At 39.8% G+C, this 23,898-nt stretch overlaps 1 protein-coding gene across 1 annotated transcript in view; it reads left to right on the forward strand.

Annotated features, from left to right (window-relative positions):
• Positions 1–23,898, forward strand: part of LOC127661222 (SH3 and multiple ankyrin repeat domains protein 3-like) — a 290,952-nt gene that overhangs the window by 145,136 nt on the left and 121,918 nt on the right. The window contains exon 10 of the mRNA XM_052151831.1: positions 15,870–16,054. Within this exon, the coding sequence (XP_052007791.1) occupies positions 15,870–16,054 (185 nt within the window). The remainder of the gene's footprint in view (positions 1–15,869; positions 16,055–23,898) is intronic.

Below are 23,898 nucleotides of genomic sequence, written 5' to 3' on the forward strand. Positions count from 1 at the left end.
CACATTTATACCATGTTAAAATCCATTTGCCAGATTTTTCTCTTAAATCAGTGCAGAAAATGAGGAAAAAGTCAACATATTCCATCTGAGCCTATAGTGATTATTCATTCCTCCATTAACAAGTCTGCTAAATGATCCATGATTAATTATAACTCTCAACTTAATTGTCACATATTGACCCCTAAAGCGGAGGTCAAACAATGACGAAGTGTGCATTGATCATGTTTTCACATACAATAAAGCACTGCTGCAATGCCGTGGTTCAGTGATGGTAGTGTTTTATTATTGTTTGATTACCATATGCATACATCATGAAACTTAAATGAATATACAACTGAAGCTCAATCGACAGCATTTGAAGCATTATGTTGATTACTGCAAAAAAGATGGGGCCAGTTCATAAACATGTATTGAATCGGTATACTCCAATTCCCATTTACACCATCTAAAATACTGTATATAGATCACACTATAATTTATCACATTCTCATAATGTGGCATTTGATCGACATTTGCTGCTCTTAAACTGTGGTATTCTAATATTTAATATAAATTCTGGTTAGACAGTTTTACCCCAGTCTAAAACTGCAGGACTGTGAGGATCGACTGTGGTCTGTCTGGGACTCAAACATGCCTTATTGAATTTCCCCGCAATATATTGCTCTAAATCTCATATTGGGTATGTACTGCAGGGAGGAGATTGACACGTTTTCAGAGTCGACTGGGCTTAGCATATTATAATCGTGCATCTCTTCAAAATGGGCTAAGAAAACCCTATAAAAATGATGTAGTGTAGTTTGTATCAAAATGAAGAAACCTAACCTCCTAATGTTGCATACAGTGCAAATAATGCAATAATGCATGCACCAGCCCAAGGTGTTTTTCTTGTCTCCTTCCCAGCTTGGCCAAGCTGGATATGCCAATCTGGTCTCATAGAACCACGTTTCTATATCTACGTTTTTCTGAAATGTTTATTATGACCTGGTCATAACAATGACTTTTATACCCTTTCACACAAATCACGAGTCAGAATTGCAGATTATCAGCTCATAAACACTTAATTTTCTCCCTGTTCCTCACATAATGCTATCATTACATTGTGACATCTAAACAGTTTTGCTATAGCGCATGACTCATTTTAATGTTTGCATTACATAATCAGCTACATTTACAAGTTTGTTCAAGTGTGATCAAATTGCGCGGTAGCTCAACTGATTGAGAGTTGCACTTGTGATGTAAAGGAGCGGGTATGAGTCCTGAAGAGCACACGAGTCCACATGTGAGCCCAAAGTGTCATAGAAGAGCCACAAAATGACGTGATTGTGTTTTTCGTCTCACATTTGCTTTTTATGACACTATTGGTTAGGTTTAGGTTTAGGGGTGGGAGGTCGGTTTTGTTGATTTAAAACTCAATAGAGAATTAACCTTAAAAACCTCATCTGTTTTCGAGAACATTTAACTCGCTTTTAGCGCCACACAGTGGACATTTCACCCCAGAACTGCAGCATTACACATAAGGAATCACGTTATATCAATTAACAAATATGTTGCATAGTCAATTAATTTTCGTGAGGTCAGGGTGGTTAATTTAGAAGCGAGACTTTAGCTAATTTGACAAGCATGTGTGTTCTTTTGCTGCAAATAAACAGTTCAGGTCTCTCTCTTTCTCTCTCTCTCACTCTCTCGCTCTCTGTCTTCTTTTTTTTCTTTGTGTGGTCCTGAGAGTCGTGTTTGCTTTGTTCTGTCCTAGTTGTCCATCTGTCAGTGTTTTGTGACATCCTGGCCCCCTAATAACCAGAACTGCGACACCTGTGTTTGTATGTGTGTGGTTTGTGTGTATAGCCGGTTGTTTGTGTTTAATACACAGAATATGATGATACAAACAGGAATTATGCCAAAGCGTCTGTCCTTGGGGTCAGATCCGCTATAAAAACACTCTCTCTCTCTTTCTCTCTCTTTCTCTCTCTCTCTTTCTCTCTCTCTCGCTCTCTCTGGTCATTACCCTTTGTCCGGCTGTGTACACCTGTCACTACCTGAGGTGACCGTGATGACCAGGAGAGTGTGTAATTAGTGCCGTACTGGTGTGGTCAGTGTTGGCCACCTACTTCCTGTTCGGGGTCAGATATGAGGTGATGACATGATGTTCCAAACATTGTCAAAGTGGATCACAGGTACAGGGTTCACGGAACGGCAATAGTAAAGCCAGTGGGGGAAAAAACAGTGTTTATGCTGAAGTCTGTATTATACCAAGTTAAGTTTGCCCATGAAAACAATGGATAGGAATGGCTGGTTCAATACAAGTTAAGCTCAATCAATAGCATTTGTGGCATAATGTTGATTACCACAAAACTAAATTCATCTTGACCTGTCGTCGTTCATGCTCCGCGTGAACCAAGGAAGAGGGCAGGACTCAAAAATGCAGAAAAGTTGTATTTTATAAGTACAACAAAAACTAACAAAACAAAACTAACGAAGCAAGCGGGTATCCAAACCTGAGAACAAGACTAACAGGAACAGACTGGAAAGGTAACAAGACGAACTGGCACAGGACAGAGCACACGAGGAGACTAAATAGGGAGAGAAATATAACAGGTTAACAAAGAGGGCAGGTGCAACTGATGAACTAATAATAAGCAGACGAGGAGGCGGTGTATGACGCAAGGCTGAGAGACACGTGGCAATACGGAAACAAAACAAAGCCACGCGCTCTCACAGACACAAACACACGAATGACACAAGCTCATATCGCTAGAAACTATAAGGCGACATGCGCTCATGCCAAAAACAGATGGGACAAGAGAATGCATGGCAATTCCAACAAAGCAATTCCATGCACTCTCACACTAGACAAAAGCCTGAGCGTACACCATGAAGCAAATACCACACGATGCACACAACAGGCAACGAATCGAGAAGGGATATCTGTGTGAGAGTTTGGCCACAATAAACAGGCACCAAAGACAGAAAGCGGCTGAACCCCAGCACAACACGAAGATGGATCGCGACCTGAACGCACAGCTACAGACACAAACAATTGACATGAATGCATGCCGCAAGGATGCCATAAGTGCAATGCACTCATACAGTAAACAACAAGACAAGAGAAGGCATGACATTAGCCTATTTTCCATCCACTTTTCGCGCTATTTTGTTATCGACAATGTGAAAATGAGTAAAAAGTAGTTTGCGAAATTTGCCGTCTTCTGCCTGTTTCCATTCAAATGGACTTTTATTGAATAAAAATGGTGTGCGTGATGATGTCACGCATAAAAAAACATTTTTGTCGCATAAGTTTTGGTTTATCGCAACAGTGATCTGCCCTAAAGCCGTTTCCATACAGAAATGTGTTTATCGCTAATTCACCTCCCAGATGTCCCAAATTTTTGTCCTCCGAAGTTTTGGTAAAATGGGGAGAGTATTGAGACAATTCATTGAAATTAGCCAGTTTACTGTCATTTTAATTTCACAAATAAATGCAATCAGAAGACGAGGAATTGTAATCAAAAGGGAGCAGTTGCTCTTCTGATAGGACTGTAATATTGGTCCTGATGTTGCACCTATCGCAGGTTGCCACCGACCGGTTCCGACCCGAAAGCAGATCGCCATGGCAGTGTTCAAGCTGGCAACCTGCACCAAGTAGCGGATGAAACTTTCAGTCTTAGTATAAGGACCTTCCATCCATGTGTATATGATGTGTGCACAGATATTAAAGAAACATTGATGCGGTGTAATATCAGGGTTTACATGTATGATACAATCCTGATATTCAAGAGGCTATTTTGAACAATCATCTAATCTCAATCATCGCCATCACAACTGCATTATGTCCCGCATATTTCTCCAGCAACATTTAATGAACAACTGAAATTGATTGTCATCTAAAATTAATTTAATGTCATAATGCAATTTACATTAAAAGAGGGTTAGATTTAAAATATTTAAACATTTAAAATGTTCAAAAGCTCGTTTTCTGAAAGTGAACTCATTGGAGAAATAGTTCTGATAGTTTATAGTCTGGAAAAAAGTCTAGAACATTCTGAGAACATCATTCAGACGACTTCATCTACAGAACAGGGTAAGACTAATTTAATTAATAAAAGGCAAATATAGGTCTAAAAAATATAATTAGTGTAATTGTTTGGAATTCCTTGTCTTGTTTCACTGTTGCCCTCTGTCTGCCATTTTTGTCACCTTTGCATTCCTTAGTTTTCACTTTTGTCCCTTGTGTAGCCCCTTAGTCTCTTTGTTAGTCGTTCGTGTTCACTTGTCATTGTTAAAGAACTACACTTCCCAGAATCCACCTGCCATCATCACTGCCATTTTGTTCATTGTTCTCACCTGTGTCTTATTCAGTCATCACTCACTGTGTATTTAAGCCCTGCTTTTTTGTTCACTCCTTGTCGTTCGTTGAGTGTTGTTAGCCTGGTATGTGTTTTCTGTTACGCGTGTAGACAGCGAAGGCAGACGAGGAGAATGCAAAGGTGACAAAAATGGCAGACAGAGGGCAACAGTGAAACAAGACAAGGAATTCCTAACAGTAATTTGGTAATAATTTTTTTTCCGTATGGTATTTTATTTAATTTAATACAGGGAATTTTGCCAGCATTTTTTCAAAAGTAAACACAACAATAATTTTATAGAATTGGGCTGTAAGTGTTCTGAAAAACACACTGATGTATTTCTGCTAGTATTGTGTATTTATTTTTAATTTTAAACATTTTTGTGCACAGAAATTATGTTTTTTATATCGTGGGTAATTCCGTGACTGCCGTCTATTAGTTTGAATGGTGTGGAAAAGCAACTTGAATAAATAAACGGATGTCTACCACGATTAAATTAATCACAAACAGTGGCCATTCATTTGTTCTCCTTGCGCTTGTCGATGACCGGTGCATGATACGAGATATTTGTGTTGGGACTCCTGGAAGTGTCATGTTTGCATCGGATCTATATGCCGTTAAAATCAATCCATAATCACGTACAATAAATTGGCTTTCAAGGATGTATACTGTCGTCATAATTAACACAGGCTAACGATTGGGGCAAATTATGTCATGTGACACTGCATTTTTACATTAATGACAATTTTCTCGACAAATAGTGTTTCCAAACCAGTTTTTCGCAACATTTGAAGTATCGACATAAAGTTTATGCACTAGTGTTAAACGGAAAAATATAATGTCGACACTTTTAGTGATTTTAGCATTAATTTGTGTTTCCATCAGCTTTTTTGATGCGCTAAAACTTTTTCCGCAAAAAATCCCTGGATGGAAATGTAGTTAATGCCAATAAGGCAAGCCATGCCTTCTCACACAAGACACAGACTAAACAATATATGAGTGCACACCACACGAGACAAAACACAAGTGCCTGGACACAGCCACTAAGTAAATAAAACCAAACTAATCAAAGTGGCTGAATCAGACACAAGACAGAAACAAACAACACATAAGAGTCAAGGTTCACAAAAATAAAGATAACAAAACTAAGGGCAGAACAATGACAGTCCCTCCTTTTCTTTAATGAAAGCAAAATCTGAGTTACAGTAAGACAATGGAAGTTTACGAGGCCAATGCTTAAACGTTAAAATAATCACTGTTTCAAAAGTATAGCCACAAGACAAAAACACTATTAACAAGAGTTTACTGTGATAAAATCGCTTACTAAACTTTTGTGTGTAAAGCTTTTTAAAGGACTTAATGTCTGTTGCAGTGTGCCTAATGAGTTATTACAGAGAAAATGAAGTGTGAATTTACTTTCCCGTGAAAGTGATCAGAGAAAAAACTATTATAAAGGTGTTAAAGTGGGCCATCATGACTGAAAGCTACTGAAAACTCGTCACTCATCATTAACATGTCTCTTTTACAGCCAGTCAAGACACCAAAATGTAGACCTTACCTAATTTCTGCTGTTTCATTACTTTGCAGATTTAAGAGCGCCGTTTAGAGAGAGAAAGAGAGGGGGAAGAGAATTGAGTGATTTATTGATGGAAAAAAGAAATCCATTTTGTTTGTGCAGTGCAGGTAAATGAGGTGTCACTCTGAAAGAGCACTCTCTTACTCTGGAGCTTTCTGTGATGGATTCCACCCTCAGGATGTCCTCATCTGCCACTCCCTTTAAACCAGTCCATAGAATGGAGTGATGTGATTGGACGAGTGAGCCGGCAGATTTTCTATTGGCTATTGGAAGATTAAAAGGGTGCTGCTGAGGTCAATATCTTCTGATTGGTTTATACTTCTGGTTATGCATCAGCCTTACAATTAAGCTTTACACAAAGTGCAAAACACTGAGGGAAAGAAACAGAATTTGGGTGAATTTCACAAAAACATGTGTATATATACACTCACCCAAAGGATTATTAGGAACACCTGTTCAATTTCTCATTAATGCAATTATCTAATCAACCAATCACATGGCAGTTACTTCAATGCATTTAGGGGTGTGGTCCTGGTCAAGACAATCTCCTGAACTCCAAACTGAATGTCAAAATGGGAAAGAAAGGTGATTTTAAGCAATTTTGAGCGTGGCATGATTGTTGGTGCCAGACGGGCCGGTCTGAGTATTTTACAATCTGCTCAGTTACTGGGATTTTCATGCACAACCATTTCTAGGGTTTACAAAGAATGGTGTGAAAAGGGAAAAACATCCAGTATGCGGCAGTCCTGTGGGCGAAAATGCCTTGTTGATGCTAGAGGTCAGAGGAGAATGGGCCGACTGATTCAAGCTGATAGAAGAGCAACTTTGCCTGAAATAACCACTCGTTACAACCGAGGTATGCAGCAAAGCATTTGTGAAGCCACAACACGCACAACCTTGAGGCGGATGGGCTACAACAGCAGAAGACCCCACCGGGTACCACTCATCTCCACTACAAATAGGAAAAAGAGGCTACAATTTGCAAGAGCTCACCAAAATTGGACAGTTGAAGACTGGAAAAATGTTGCCTGGTCTGATGAGTCTCGATTTCTGTTGAGACATTCAGATGGTAGAGTCAGAATTTGGCGTAAACAGAATGAGAACATGGATCCATCATGCCTTGTTACCACTGTGCAGGCTGGTGGTGGTGGTGTAATGGTGTGGGGATGTTTTCTTGGCACACTTTAGGCCCCTTAGTGCCAATTTGGCATCGTTTAAATGCCACGGCCTACCTGAGCATTGTTTCTGACCATGTCCATCCCTTTATGGCCACCATGTACCCATCCTCTGATGGCTACTTCCAGCAGGATAATGCACCATGTCACAAAGCTCGAATCATTTCAAACTGGTTTCTTGAACATGACAATGAGTTCACTGTACTAAAATGGCCCCCACAGTCACCAGATCTCAACCCAATAGAGCATCTTTGGGATGTGGTGGAACGGGAGCTTCGTGCCCTGGATGTGCATCTCACAAATCTCCATCAACTGCAAGATGCTATCCTATCAATATGGGCCAACATTTCTAAAGAATGCTTTCAGCACCTTGTTGAATCAATGCCACGTAGAATTAAGGCAGTTCTGAAGGCGAAAGGGGGTCAAACACAGTATTAGTATGGTGTTCCTAATAATCCTTTAGGTGAGTGTATATATAATTATGTAATATTTTATTTCATATTAAATAATACATTATTCAATCATTTATTATTTGATCCTGTTTAATAATAAAATAAATAATAATTAAATAAATATTTATTTATCTTTTGCATAAAGAAAATTAAGCTTATTCATGGGCCATTTAGATTTTTGGCATTTTGATGCCTCCCAGATTCTCATAACTGTTATGTGTCTGGACATTATTATAATTTTTTTTATTTTATTTATTTTGCTCCCATTATTTAGTTAGTTACTGCAATACAGTAATTTATTTATTTATTTATTTTCTATTCAAGAAGTTCAACCAATACTACCATTATGTATCAATATATTTTTTTTCTAAATCAAATTTACATTTATTTTAATAATTTTTTACAATCAGTAAGGCAGACAATTTGTTTTTTTATGCCTGGACATTATTATATATATTTTTTATTTTATTTATTTTGCTCCCATTATTCTTAAATGGTGATTCTGGTTAGTTACTGCAATACAGTCATTTATTTATTTATTTATTTATTTATTTTCTTTCAAACTAGTTCAACCAATACTACCATTGTGTATCAATATTTTGTATTCTAAATCAAATTGACATTTATTTTAATTTAGTTTGTAAATTAAAAATATTTAGTTTGTAAATATTTTATTATTATTTTTACAATCAGCGTTTCACAAATACAACAGTAATGCAGAAAAGATTTCCTCTATGGTTAAAAAGGTCCATAATCAAAAGAAAATTAAAAACAATATGAAAACAATTATATTTGGCATGAATAAATTAAAGCTAGTTTAAGGATCATTAAAAATGTTGGCATTGTGACTGTATTTTCATGCCAACTAAGCATATTTCTGACCATATTGTCATTACCGTAATGCATGTTTTTTTGTTTTGTTTGTTATAATTAATATAATTCTCAATAGTGATCCTCTTTGGGTTTTTAGTCTTCAGTTTTTGAAAAATCAAAGCAGTTCAACAAAAACTACCATGATCTGCTTACATGGCATTAAAGAGAATTGGGAGAAAATGTGCTTAATTGACATTTGTGCAACATGTACTGTAATTTATTTTTTTTATTTTTTTTTTCTTTTATTTTGAGATTAAATATAACCTGGACACGTTCTTGACCGGGGTTGTGAAAATTATCCTTTTGGTCCCCCTTCTGATCAACATGATCTCATGTGAAGTCGGCATGTTGTTTCCGAGAGTTCTGGTGCCCTAGGATTGGCCACATTATACCGACTCACCAACAGACTCTCGGCTCAAGCATGTTTACCTTCCCCTATGATGCAACCGGCAGCATATTGCATCAGCAGCATGGAAGACCCGGCTTCAGATCCCACTAAGAAGTAATAACATTTCCAAAATCAGTGATGAGCGCGATTTGGAGGTTGCATTCTTCCCTCTAACATTATATTTTTAATCCACTGATAGATTTAGATTTGGGGGTAAAGTGGAGGGGTACAGTTTTTAAAATATGCATTCCTCTTCACTGAAGAGCTGAAAACAACTTGTGCACCTGTAAAATGGAGCTCACATGTTCCCATACGCCCAACAGCACTTACTGCTTTGGCCACTGGGGGCAGCAATTTGCATTTCGGTAAACACAGACCGATTTTAGCTAAATAAAAGTCAGCCTACTGTTTCCGATTTTTACTGTGAGATCAGTCTGGTCTGAAAGAACAATTGGAACCAATTGTTTTTGTCATTACAAAAAAAAAATGTAATCTGAAGGTATAAAATAAAAAATTATAAGAAGGAATATTTACTCTATATACTGTATATATAAATAGACAGAGAGAGAGAGAGAGAGAGAGAAAGGTATTTTTGTTGATTACGGTGCTTCTAAAATTGCTGGGAGGATCGGATGACCCAGTAAACACACACGCACACATTTACACTTTGTCAGAGGCAAGGCTTCACACCAACTCTGATACACTCAGTTAACCCCTAAAATGCACAAGACAGAGTGAGCGAGATTCCAAAAAAGGAGCGCAAGAGACGATACCGTAAGAGAGATGGAACATAACTCATTTTACTCTTTCATCTTAGTCCATCCGTAATGACCATTTTACAATTGTGCACTTACGCAAAGAACCAATTGGATGATAATAATACAGATTCCGATGCCTCATTCAGTCATAGCAAAACATCTGGGTCCCTCCAGTCTGGCTGTACTTATCTTAACATCTTTTTATGATTCATTAAAATTACTGCCGATCAGAGTGTTTCATCACTTGCTGTGGAAGTTGAGATGTTAATGTCTGTTGCCTTGATATCACACGCATGCAGCATAACATGTTGGATTGTGAATGAGTTTGAGTTGTTCAGAGCATGTACTGTAATGGCAGCATGGGGAATCAATCTATGACTTTAGATCAGGCCATCAGTCCTTTCCATCAAACTGCTGTTACCTAAAGAGAGAGAGAGAGAGAGACAGTGGGGAAAAGAACCCTCTGATTTATTGTTGACACAGGTACCCGGCGAATCAAGACAGTTGCTTTCAATTTATCTCTCTATGATGGCAGTTGCCATGGTTACGAAAGTATAGTTGGTGTCCAAGGAGGCAGCCGAGAGGATGCTCAGGAGAGGAAGTATAGAGCCAATATATCACTATAACAGGGTTCAAGGATATGCAAGGAGGCGGTGGGAACCAGCAGAACAGTCAACATAACTTTAATGACATAAGTTAACTTAAACAAACATAAACACACAGACACACACACAGCGGCCACGTGTGTCTCTCTCTCTCAAATTGGCTGTTCGTCTTTATCCCCTCCCGGCTGATTAGGACAATTCAGAGCATCCTCAAGGCCCAGCCCCATGATTCAGGCCGGAGAAACCTCCGGCTTGACGTACTCCCCTCCCTTCCTGGAGGGCAAGTTTTGCCCTTCCGGGCCGTCCTTCTGCTGGCAGATCTTCCCTGCCTCTCTGGAGCCCTGGGAGAGATGAGGGGAGGGAGAGGGGAGAGGGAAAGAGCGAGGGAAAGAGTGAGGGAAAGTGGTCCCCAAACACGCTGTCACCTGGTCCTCAACCACTCATCCTCCCCCTGGCAGATGGCAGCCGCTCCTCCCCTGGCGGACGGCAGTGAGTCCTCCGACCCTTGGTAGACAGTACCGGCTCCTCAGCTTCCTGGCGGATGGCAGCGGTTCCTCCGGCTCCCGGCAGTGACTACTTCGTCCCCTTGTGGGCATTATGTAAATGTGTTACATAGTGACGTAGCTATGTCACGGAAGTAATGGCTGGACTGCAAACCAGGCATTTCAGGCAGTTCAGGAGCTGCTCCCTTTGGCGGGGACTTTGTAATTTGTAATTTTGCAGACATTTTGCATGCACAAACAGCTAGATTACACACTAAAGGAAAGGTAAAATCCCAAAAAGCATAATAGGGCCTCTTTAAAGTAATTATTTTTAGGCTTCATATGCACATTCGAATATTTGAACCAAACCTATTTTTGAATGTTCATATCAAAAGCTTTTGAATCAAACAATTTAATCAATGTTCGAACATGAATGTTCAAATCAAACACTTTTAATTTGAACATTTTAACCATAATAGACTCCTTTGACATTATTATAAATTATTATCAATGTCAGTAAACAAGCAAGGATCAAACCACACTTTCTAAACAATCTCCAAAACTCTCAAACAATTTCTCTCTCTGTACTCTGAACCCAAGATGAAGTGATGACGTGGCTTTTAAAAGGCTCCTGGACCAAGTAGCGGTTTTAACCACCATGCAAACCACGCAATTGCGTGAGGCCCCTGTCCTGGTAGAAAAGATCAGCAAAAAATGCTTGAGGGGTTACATGTTGTTCTGGGTACACGTGTCAGCACTCTTGGAGCAGTTCACATTAGAAGCCGCTGGGGTCAGGACAATAGAGTTTTTAAAGTAGGGTTCGGATTTGTAATTTACGGAAAAATATATTGGTGGTCCGAAATTGTTTCGTGCACACACTCTCACTCACAGATACGCACAAACGGATGAGTTAGGGGCTGTTCACACCGAACGTGTTTTTGCCTGCGTCTGCTCTGTTTTGCCATTTTTCCCTGTGTAAATATGCGCTGGACGAACGTCCATACATGCTGCACCGTGTCTCGCTGTTTCTTCAGTGTCTCACGGAGGACTGGCACATTTTTAGAGACTGTGTCAAGTTAATAAGAGCTTCAGGTTTCAAAAATGCATGCCGAGACACCTGCGTTCTGCACCAGTCGTTGAACTGTGTCTAGATTGGGGGTTTTGTTTAGCACAGGTGTCACAAAGATTTAACATTCTGAACAAGTTCAGGTTGCAATGAGGGGACTGTTACAATTATTCCAGATTGTTCTGCAACAAGCAAATTTCAGCGCTTGATAAACGGCAATTACTGTATTGTGGAAAAACTGGAAAACATGCATTAATTATCTTTAACTAGATTTTTAGTTTATTAAACATTTTGAATGCACTTGGCTACATTGGTTGATATCCAAATTTATGATTTAAAATACATTTTATGTCATTCTTCAAGCAAAAATTTTCAAAATGGGGCCCCAGCTTGGTTGGTTGCTTGGGGCTTGGAGATTTTATTTTCTACTTCTGAATATTGAATTGAACATTTTAGCCATAATAAACACATTAGAAACACTTTTGAATCAAAGATCTGAATCAAACATCTTTAGGTTTCATATGTATTTTCATATGTTTGAATTAAACATTTTGCGGAATCATAGGCAAGTTTAGATGTTTAAATCGAACTCTTTTGAATCGAAAATTAGAATCAAACATCTTTAGACATCATAATCATGATAAAAGTATGCTTTTAAACAAAACATTGTCATAGGCATGTTTAAATGTTTAAATCGAACATTTTTGGGCATCAAAGGCACATTTAAATCAGTATTTTTTAATTAAACGTTTTTGAATCAAACATTTGAATCATGCATTTTTGTCATCGTAGACACATTTGAATTGAATCATTTAAAATATAACTGTTTTTAGGCAGCATAAGTATGTTTGAACGCTTGAATTGAACGTTTGCCCGTGATGCCAGGAAATTCTGTCTAGGTTGGCATCTCACTAATGTAGGTTTTGAGACATAGACTGTGTCTTTGTGGATTGAAGTATCTGGAAGTATCTCATGCATGTGTAGAGTCTGACGTTACTTTCATCTACTGCTGTTGAAGTGTCGTTCCTCAGGCGCCTCCACACACCTTAAAATATATCGGCTTACAAATGTCCTAAATAAAAAAAAACACTTGTCTGTTTTTATGCGTGACTGATGCGTGTGAAATATGGTGTTACTGCAGCTGGCTCATGATATTCTGTGCTGCTTATTATGGGCTTTTGGCACTCTGACTAATCAATACTGAGTCAGAAGGAACCATGACAACAAGACTCCATCCCTCTCTTTCTCTATCTTCGTATATCTGCACTCCATCATTTTTCTTTGCTACTTTCTCTTTCTCTCCTCTGGCCTCTCACTTTATTGTTCCATAATGGTCTTTTTCTCTGAAAGTGTCCTATCATCTTTCCCCCCTTAAAGGCATAGTTCACCCATAGATCATTTACTCACCCTCATGACTTACTTTCTTCTGTGAATAATAAGTGGCAGATTGTTAGAGACTGACACTCTCAGTCACCATTCACCTTCATTGTATGGGAAAAGAAAGCGATCGGTAGATGAGGTTAACATTCTCCCTAGCATATCTATTTCTGTTTCATGGAAAAAAAGAGAGTCATATGGGTTTATTAGCGCATCTCCCAGCCTGGTCAAGTTGGCCTACAGCTGGTTTAGCTGGTCTACCACCCTGATCAAGCTGGTCTTCATCTACTTTAGCTTGTTCCCCAGCCTGGTCAAGCTGGTTTCCAAAAGCTGGTCAAGCTAGTGTTTAGCTGGTCTGTCAGCCTGGTTAAGATGGTCTTTATATGGCTTAGCTGGTTTCCCAGCCCGTTCAAGGTGTTCTTCAGCTGGTTTGCCAGTCTGGTTTATCTGGTCTCCTAGCATTGTCAAATTGGTCTTCAGCTAGTTTAGCTGGCTTGTCAGGCTGATCAAGCTGGTCTTTATTTATTTTTCCAGCCTGGTTAAGCTGGTTTAGTTGGTCTACTAGTCTGGTCAAGCTAGTGTTTAGCTGGCCTCTTAGACTGGCTTAGCCGGTCTTTCAGCCTGGTTAAGCTTGTACTTAGCTGGTTTAGCTGGTTTCCAACCTGGTCAAGCAGGTGTTTGGTGTTTCCTCAGTCTGATCAAGCTGGTCTTTAGTTAGTTTCCCGGTCTGGTTTAGCTGGTCTCCCAGCCTGGTCAAGCAGGTGTTTAGCTGTTTCCTGAGCCTGATCAAGCTGGTCTTTAGTTGGTTTCCCAGCCTGGTTTAGCTGATCTCGCTGGTCTGTCAGCCTGGTTAAGCTGGTCTTTATTTGGTTTAGCTAGTTTCACAGCCTGTTTAATTTGGTATTCAGATGATTCCCCAACCTGGTTTAGCTGGTCTCCTAGCCTGTTAAAGTTGGTCTTCAGCTAGTTTAGCTGGTTTGCCAGCCAAATCAAGCTGGTCTTTAATATTTTTCCAGCCTGGTTTAGCTGTTAGTCTAGTCAAGTGGGTGTTTAGCTGGTCTCTCAGCCTGATTTAGATGGTTTAGCTTGTTTCCCAGCCTGATCAAATTGGTCTACAGCGGGTTTAGCTGGTCTCCCAGCCTGGTCAGTCGGGTGTTTAGCTGTTTCCTCAGGCTGATCACTATATTCTTTAGTTAGTTTCCAGGCCTGGTTTAGCTGGTCTCCAAGTCTAGTCAAGCTGGTCTTCAGCTAGTTTAGCTCATTACCTAGTCTGGTCAAGCAGGTGTTTAACAGGTCTAGCTGTATTACTAGTTGGTCAGCCTGGTTAAGCTGGTTTTCAGATGGTTTAGCTGTTTTCCCAGCCTGATCAAGCTGGTTTACCTGGTTTGCCAACCTGGTAAACTGGTGTTTAGCTGGCCTCTCTGGTCTCTCAGCCTGGTTAAGCTGGTTTCCCAGCCTGTTCAAGTTGGTTTTCAGATGGTTTCCCACCCTGGCTTAGCTGGTCTCCTAGCCTGGTCAAGTTGGTCTATTGCTGGTTTAGTTGGACTTCCAGCCTGGTCAAGCAGGTCTTTGGCTGGTTTAGTTGATCTCCCAGCCTGGTCAAGCATGTGTTTAGCTGTTTCCCCATCCTGGTCATGCTGGTCTTCAGCTGGTCTCCCAATTTGAATTGCTTCCAAGTGACAAAACCTCTAAAACCATCCAAACAGAACAGCTGATCCAGATTTTCTAGGCACGGAGACCAGCTTTAACAACTTTAACATATTTGACAGCAGGTTGTACAGAAAACCAGTTCAGACAGGGGAAGTTAGCATCCTCAGGAGACCCAAAGCTGTGTGCTGTGTTAAAGGGTATTAATCGTTGTTCCCGAGTGTGTGTTTTGCTTTTATGTGTGTGGATTTCCTTTTTGTTACCCAGTGGACTGAAAGCAGAAAACATGAGTATGAGCTCTGTGGGACATTGTTGTTTTTACGAACACACATGCTGCCGTTCTGTGTGTATGAGCACAGAATAAATGGGTGAACCACGAGAGCTTGAGATGAATGAGAGACAGAGCAACAGCTTCTCTGCCTGCAGCTGCATTAACATTCAGAAGCTGTCTTACTGACAGAGAGAGGGAGATGGGGAAAGGGAGTGGGACTCACAGGGCAGAGAGGGAGAGAGAAAGGGGTAGGAGGGGCTGTTGATTATGGCACTGGGAGAATGTGTGTGTGTTTGTGTGTGCAGTGTTGTTTTGGGTGAGGGGGGGTGAAAGTGAGGTGAGTCGTGCTCCACCCCCTTCCCTCCTCCCCACACACTAATCAATCTGGACCCCTGCCGTCCATGCGTTGTCGTCGGCGACTGTCCACATACGGATAGAATGTTCAGAGAGAGGGCGGGAGCGAGCAAGCCCAGTGACGGGGAAAAAGTGCAGCCGCGTAACAGCGTGTGTGTGAGAGTGTGCGTGAGAGCTGCGGGGAGTGAACATGCCCCACTCGTGGCGAGTGCAGCCGGAGCGCTCGCCGTCGTTCGCGACAGGCAGCTGTTAACGGGAGCAAGGAGGAGGGAGGAGAGGAGAAGGGAGGTGGAAGACAGGAGGAGAGAAAAGCAGAGGAGAAAGGGATAGAAAGAGAGGAGTGAGAGACGCTCTCTCCTACGGCCCTGGCCGGTTTAGGAATATCAAGGAGATCACCCGTACACTCACACCACCTTCTCGCACCTCACAGAACTATGTCTGTGACCACGGGATTTGGCTACCAGTTGCCAGGCATCACCACTGTAACCTATGTTTTTGTTTACAGCCCAGGGACAGTCCAACGGGACCCCAGCCCTCCTCCTGCAGGGCCCTCGCACACACTCTCAGGAGCCCGGGGCCCCAAACGGAAACTCTACAGCGCCGTGCCAGGACGTACCTTCATCGTGGTCAAGCCGTACACACCGCAAGGGGAGGGAGAGATACAGCTGAACCGTGGAGAGAGAGTCAAAGGTGAGTTCTGCCTCCTTGCAAATTATTTTGCCATTGAAAGCTGTCAATCATCTGTTTTTCTCAGGGTATTGGAGATTGCTCATCAAACGGGGCAGGGTTTGTACAGGTTTGCTCTGTGATGCAATAGTGACTACACTTTCATTGATTAGTCTGGAGCCTACCGTAGAGTGCTGTACAGGAATATGAGTTAACTGTCCAGGCGAGCTGAGATTCATGGCTTGTGCATAGCAATGTGCCTTTCAAGTTTGATGGAATGAGTTTATAAATGTGTTGGATCTTTATTGGGATCTTTATAATGTGCACTCTATGAAGTCCATGCTATAAATTATTAAATAAAAATCATATTTGTAACTTCAATTTCAGTTTCAAAATGACATCTGCCAATGTAATGGTGATATGTGTACATTTGTTATACAATATTTGCATATCTAAAAAAATACATTTGTAAACAGATCATGTTTATTATCTGTCGACAAGTCTGTTTGGATTATTTCAGTTCATTTAGGAACTGACACAAGGGGGAACTAAAACCTCTGTCAGTCGGCCAAGCAGGCACTGTTATCAGCTGATGCGGATCATCTCAAAATAGCTACTCAGTGGATTAATCAAACTGCCCAACAAAAAGATTTTCACTAGTCTTGTTTCCATGCTGCACAACAACATAGTGATGTAGTGAGAGATATCACTAGGGTTGCCACCTATGTCTGATAAAAAACCTGGACAAATCAATGACCCGGCCACCGCTTTGCTCACAAGTGAAAATGTCCATTAGACATTAGACTCAGAAGACACAATTGGTCGTTGTGCAGTAAGATTGTGCATAGTCGTGAATATTTTAAACATCTCAAGTATTCTCACTTATCTTAACTTATAGCTTACCTGGTTGCTTAGATACTGGTGCTTGTGCTTGCTTTTGCTTTGCTAAAGAAATAAGTAGAGGGATGACATTAGATTTGCATTTACCATACCTTAGCCACATCTATAGCCACTTTTATTTAGTATGTCTCAATCAGACATTGGAATAACAAAATCATACATAAATGGGCCTTAGCTTACCTAGTCTTCCATCTATACTTGGCGTTTCCCTTTGCTGCAGCTATCAGTGGTTTCTGTTCTTCAATGAATGTCTTGAATTCAGTGCATGACAATTTGAAATTCAATCTGACCTGAAGCTCAGACTTCACCATTGCAACTAACAGTCTGTTTCTTTTATCGGACCAAACATCCTCCATATGACTGAACACTCTTTCTGCATAGGCATTACTGACTGGTATGGAAAAACAAAAGCAACTACTTTCAACAGCTCAGTGGATTCAGTTGCCTTGCTAAAAAATTATTTGTTTTAGCATGGTCATCCAAAGCAGTTTTGCCTTCATGTTTAACCAGAATTTTAACTGAGCATACGGAGCAGGTAGCATAAAGTGGGTCGCCTGGTGTTGGCTTTAGCCACGTGGAGTAATTGTAATTTTTCAACCAGTCATTATTAAAATATGTCGAACGTTTCATTTTCTTTTTTACTGGCCTGTCCGTCTTTGTGAACACACTGTCATCTTCGTCTTCCGTCTCGCCACCCATGTTAACGCTAACGAACGACGTTGACGTACAATCTTCTTCACACTGCTTCTCAAATTGCCGCCTGTAGTAACTGGATAGCTGCCAAGAAGACAGACGCGCTAGATGACGTAGCCTACGTCACGGCACGTCACACGTCCCAGAGCCAATGATAGCGGATTCTACACACAAGAGACACGGACCACTCTGTGCACAACGCATAGGCTATTTCAAGTGGAGAGAAAATAGATAGTTGAATATACATATTCACGTAGCCTTTCGAAAACCGGGACATTTAGTGTCCCGGGAGAGTGGATAAATTTCCCGGGACTGGTTATTAAAAAGAAGGACAATCCCGGTAAAACCGGGACAGGTGGCAACACTAGATATCACACCACTATATACAAAACACACAGGATGTATAGAATGAACAATATACTGATTATACACATAAAACACATAATGCTAAATATACACAAAGTATATAGCCTACTGTACACATAATACACAATATATAACGCACATACACATAATGCAGTAAATGCACAATACACACATAGTATTAACACATAATGCACAATATATTCTGCACATACACATAATGCAGTAAATGCACAATATGCACATAGTATAAACACATAATGCACAATATACACAAAATACACAATACAGTATATACACACAATACGCAATATATATACAGTATATACAGTATACATAACACACAATATACAGTTTATACACATTATGCAAACTATACAGTACACATAGTATGTACACATCATACACAATATATGCCATACATAAACATAATGCACAATGTACACAGTATATACATATAATGCACAATATACACATAATACACAATATATACAGTATATTCACACAATGCACAATATACACACAGTGTATATACACAATGCACAATATTCATATAATATGTATACATAATGCACAATATACACACAGTATTTACACATAAAACACAATATATAATTTATGTACACATAAGACACAATATGCACATAATAAACAATATACATTATATAGTATATACATATAATGCACAATATACACACAGTACAGTACACAATGCACCATATTCATACAGTATATACACATAATGCACAATACAATATATATATATATATATATCATGATTATACACAATGCACAATATTTAATGTATATACACATAATGCACTATATACACACAGTATATACACATAATGCATAATATACAACAACATATGGAAATAATTACCACAGTGATCTAAAAGTGTCTGGGATGGCCTGTGAACTAGATTTGATGTTAATATGAAGTACTGGACTGAAGTTTGACTTTTTGAAAATTTGTGTTTGAAGGATGCACATAATTGTTTCGTCTGCTCTGGTATGTCAGAGCAGGTGTTTTAAGGTCCCTGTCTTCTGTCACATACAGAACTCTGGGGAGCATCTCTCAGATCACATATCAAACACACTGAACTCAACTGTAGGGGCGTGTTCACATGCTTGCGTGCTCTAGCAAGTGAATGTCGGTTTCATAGAGGCTGTTATCAACAAGACCTCCCATATTCACCAAACTCATGTATTCGTACCATGTACCTGAAATGGTATTACAATGTGTGGGCGTAAATCACAGTCATTCACTTTATACAGCTTTATGCATACAATGTTGCATTTTCTTCTTGGTTCGGTTCGCCTTCACAAGGCAACATTTCAAAATGGACCAAAACTATGACAACAAAAGTTACATGTTAGCAAGCTGTCCCCTTATTGCTCACTATGTTTATTCGCTGTTCCAGGATTAAGCTCACCCATTGATATACCGGTTAAAATGATATGCCTGTGAAACATTTGTCAGCCATTACACATTTTAGAGAATTTTCGAGCGCCGCCAGTTATTGGTTGTGCTCCAAATACAAGTTATCTGTCACTCGGATGGATATGAGCTATAAAGTTCCATCATGGTCATTTTGTTCCATCATTAGTTGCTTTTGCGTTATTTCACCGATTGTTTTGGTGCGGATCCGAGTGCGATTGCCATGCTCATATATGCCTTAACAAACTGAACCAAGGGCGGAAATGCGCCAGGTTCCGAAAAATATGCTCCAAACGAGCCAGGTGTGAAAACGCCCTAAGTTTCAGTGTTGGTGTAGTTACTGCATTTTGTCTTTGTTAGACAGTATAGACATATAGATTTAGAAAGATACAGTATGTGGATATATAAGCTTAATTGTACCATTGATTTTGATACTGAAAAGGGTGACTGAAAGAATGCTTCCTTGTGGGACCCCTATTTGGTTTGATAGGGTAGTTGCTATTATGACACGTAAATGTCTATTAGTAAGGAAGTTGGAGATGAAAATTGGTAGGTTGCCTCTGAGCCCAATTCCATGTAGATCTTTGAGAATACCATATCTTTAGGTGGTATCATAAGCCTTCTTCCAGGGTTTCGGCAGAATCTCTGGGGTCAGTGGTGGCTCAGCGGTTAAGGCTCTGGCACTGCCAAGATACCACTGTTGGGCCCTTGAGCAAGGCCCTTGACCCTATCTGCTCTAGGGGCGCTGTTTCATGGCTGACCCTGCGCTATGACCCCAGCTTAGTTGGGAAATGCTAAAACAACTGCATTTCATTGGCTCTGTACCTGTACTCTGCACAATGACAATAAATTTGAATCTTAATCTTAAAACTGCTGTGCAATAGTCAACTATTGTTACTACATATTTTTACAAACTTGTGTTTCTGTACAGTATGACTGATATCGGGTCTCTTAGGTTATGATCTGTCCTGTGATAGATGGGTTTGGCTCAGCTATGCTTAGATTTATAGAAAATGTTCTGTACATTAGAAGCCATTTATCCTCAGTTTCACTGTCACGTAATCCAGTCGGGATCTAACTAGTACTCTATAAAGGCATAAGAGTAAATAATTTTTGGGGTGGGTACTGTTTCACGGTTTGGGAGTGGGGGAGGATGATGGACCCAAATGCAGAGAGAGAAAGTTCAAATAAACTTTATTGATGATTTTCCAAGAAGTCAAGTCTAGGCATGCCAGCTGGGGCAGGAAGGGAAGCAGCCGCCATAGATGGGGCTAGAGAAGAGTGTGCTCGTATAGGGCAGGGGTCGGGAACCTTTTTTCACTAAGGAGACAATTAAAAAAAAAATCAATAAATAAAAATGTTGATATTGCCCATAGACAACTCAAAAACAAACAACTATGTAAAAGGTAATACATTTACATTTATGCATTTGGCAGATGCTTTTATCCAAAGCGACTTACAGTGCACTTATTACAGGGACAATCCCCCCGGAGCAACCTGGAGTTAAGTGCCTTGCTCAAGGACACAATGGTGGTGGCTGTGGGTATCGAACCAGCAACCTTCTGATTACCAGTTATGTGCTTTAGACCACTACACCACCACCACTCCTATAGGTAACATGTTGCAATATGGAATTGAGTACATTTGCAAAATGCGACTAGCTCCCAAACTGGATTGAGGCTAGTCGCATTTTGCGGGTGGCGGATGCTATATCACACCCTTGGTCCACATAAAAAAATAACAAACGTTCATAAAATCGCTCATAGAAAATGCTCTTAACAGCTAAGGTCAATAGTTATTGGGAAACAAGGCCCAGGACTCTATGCATGTGCGTGTCTAGGAGAAGCACCTTCATTGCACTCGTGAACAGCAGAGCTTACAGCGCACATTTCAAATCAGGCGTGCTTCGACGGCTTTTCTTTCGTCTATTCTTCGAAATATAATCACATTTCATCAAACATGCGTCTTTATGTCTAATTTATTGTAATATATCACATTTCATGTCTTTGACCATTCTTGCCATCCCAGAGATTCCTTTTTGAATTGCAAAAGTTAATTTTTTTTTAAATGCAATATCAGATTTTAAAAGGATAAATCTCTGCCAGTTTTCATTCTTTTGGACATGTGCACATCGAGTGTCTAAATCATCATCCAAATTCTGTTCTAATCGTCTTTTGGAGAACACTAATCTAATCGTCGTCATGGGATGCACAGAACCGCGGATCTCCAGCAGATATGCACCAAGGATACAAGGACGGTATACTCTTGAAAGCAAAAACTTACATTTAAAATGGCTTGATTGACCCTAAGCCACCACCTTCAGGGAAGAGAGACATTATGGCTGATTTAATTGGCAATAACTACCCAGAGCACATCATGACTAGCCGCTTGATTGGATTAGGTCCTTCCAACCGCCCGTCCATATGAAGTTAGAGCCAAAGCACTCTGTTGGACTTGGGGAAGACACAACTAACAGCATTCCTCAAATGCCAGGACCTCTTCCTCCACAGATACGGGTTGCAACTTACGGCCAACATGTTGCCCATTTTTGCCTTTTAAGAACAGCACCTATCCCATGCTAGGACCTGTTCTACCCCAGGTCCCCACGGGGGACTACATTACGTGTGAATGTGAACCAATCAAGTCTATTCAATTAAATGAGCAAAGTTCATGTAGTTCCCAGTATGCTTTGCGTGGGACTTAAGAGTAAAAGTTTTAAAATTAAGTGATATTTTGTGCATTTTTGAGCAAGGTAAGAAAAGAATGGAGCTTTTCTCATGTTAAGGACGGGTATTCAAACACCATGCTGTACACTGGAAAACAATTTTGGTTCAACTTATTTAATTGTGGACATCAAGTTACTTTGATATGAAATTAAAATGTAAGCTCTACCGAAATACATTGTGTAGCAAAACCTAAATGAATTGAGCCTAACTTCAATTTGATCTGTTCAAATAACATTATTGAACCTTGCAGCTTGTTGCAAGCTAGCAACTAACACGTTCGAATTGTATCTATCTTTTTAAAGTATAACAAGTATGGTGCTGCTGAAAGTTTACAGATCCCAAATCAGTTATTATATTAATGATACCTCAATATTTCCTTCATGAGAAAAGCAATACACACTGATTATTCATCAGTAAAGTACCCAACCTTGATCTAACCATTAGCTCCACTCTTCTCCACAACCATGACAGAAATTACAGAAACTTAAAAACCAACAAGTCTCCTATATTTTTTTTCATCAAAAAATACATTTACTCTCCCAATCCAGTTCTATGCAAAGCATGGGGAAAGTATTTCAGTAATACATTGATGCAACAAATATTACATTTACATTTATGCATTTGGCAGACGCTTTTATCCAAAGCGACTTACAGAGCCCTTATTACAGGGACAATCCCCCCGGAGCAACCTGGAGTTAAGTGCCTTACTCAAGGACACAATGGTGGTGGCTGTGGGGCTTGAACCAGCTTCCTTCTGATTACCAGATTACCAGTTATGGTGCTTGGACCACTACACCACCATATTACACACATAGTCCAAACACAATTGGATTAAGTGAACATACTGTAGATGGATTGTACACATTGATATTAAGCTGAGACCAAATGCTAAAGCATTTAGTTGCATTCTCTCGTTTTAATTAAGTTAAGTGAGTATGCAATAAAAATCACGTTGCATGAAAACCATCCATAAGAAGTTTGAATCCATTTGAACATATAGCAGTGTGATCACATCACTTTTTGATGACTGTGTTGAATATCATGTGGATTTTACCCAAAATAATTCTGTTCTCAGATCAGACGTAAATATATTAACTTGATTTCGAGTTTACAAGTATACAGGTTTAGTATTTTCAATAGAGCTGCTTCCCTTTATTTTCAGTGTGTATGGCTTTAATCAAGAAGCAAACACTACTTAGCATTTTGCATGCTAATGAATGACATTGCTAGCTAAAAGTTAGCTAACTAGAATAACTATAGAACATAACTCAGTAATGTGACAAAACTATTATAAAAAAACGAATGATATAAATCATATTAGAGACACATAAAAAATTACTTTGAGGCTACTTAATTTGTAGCTTAGTTTAACCGTATGCTGCTCTATAAAGCCAAAATGCTGTAACCTTGGCAACACTGAATCAGAAAAGTGTCTTCAAAGTTTTTTTGATTGTCCAGCCAAATGTGGATTCTAAAATAGTCTTCGTTTTCTCTGAGTCTGAGAAAAGTTCATATTTACTGTACATGCGCAATCTTGCACCCTATTTGGCTTAATAAGCCGACAGCATCTGTGGTTGTGTAAATGCATACACGTCATAAATGGTTTCAGCATGAATTGATCATCTCACAACCATTTCACCCATTACCTGAATTTTGCGTTGCATGTAAACACCTTTACTAATGTTCTTCCCGGCTTATCCAGTGTATACAATTGTTGTGCACATGATTTTTTACTTTTTATGTCC

The sequence above is a fragment of the Xyrauchen texanus genome, chromosome 21 (assembly GCF_025860055.1).
Source record: "Xyrauchen texanus isolate HMW12.3.18 chromosome 21, RBS_HiC_50CHRs, whole genome shotgun sequence".
In the NCBI taxonomy this organism is placed as follows: Eukaryota; Metazoa; Chordata; class Actinopteri; order Cypriniformes; family Catostomidae; genus Xyrauchen; species Xyrauchen texanus.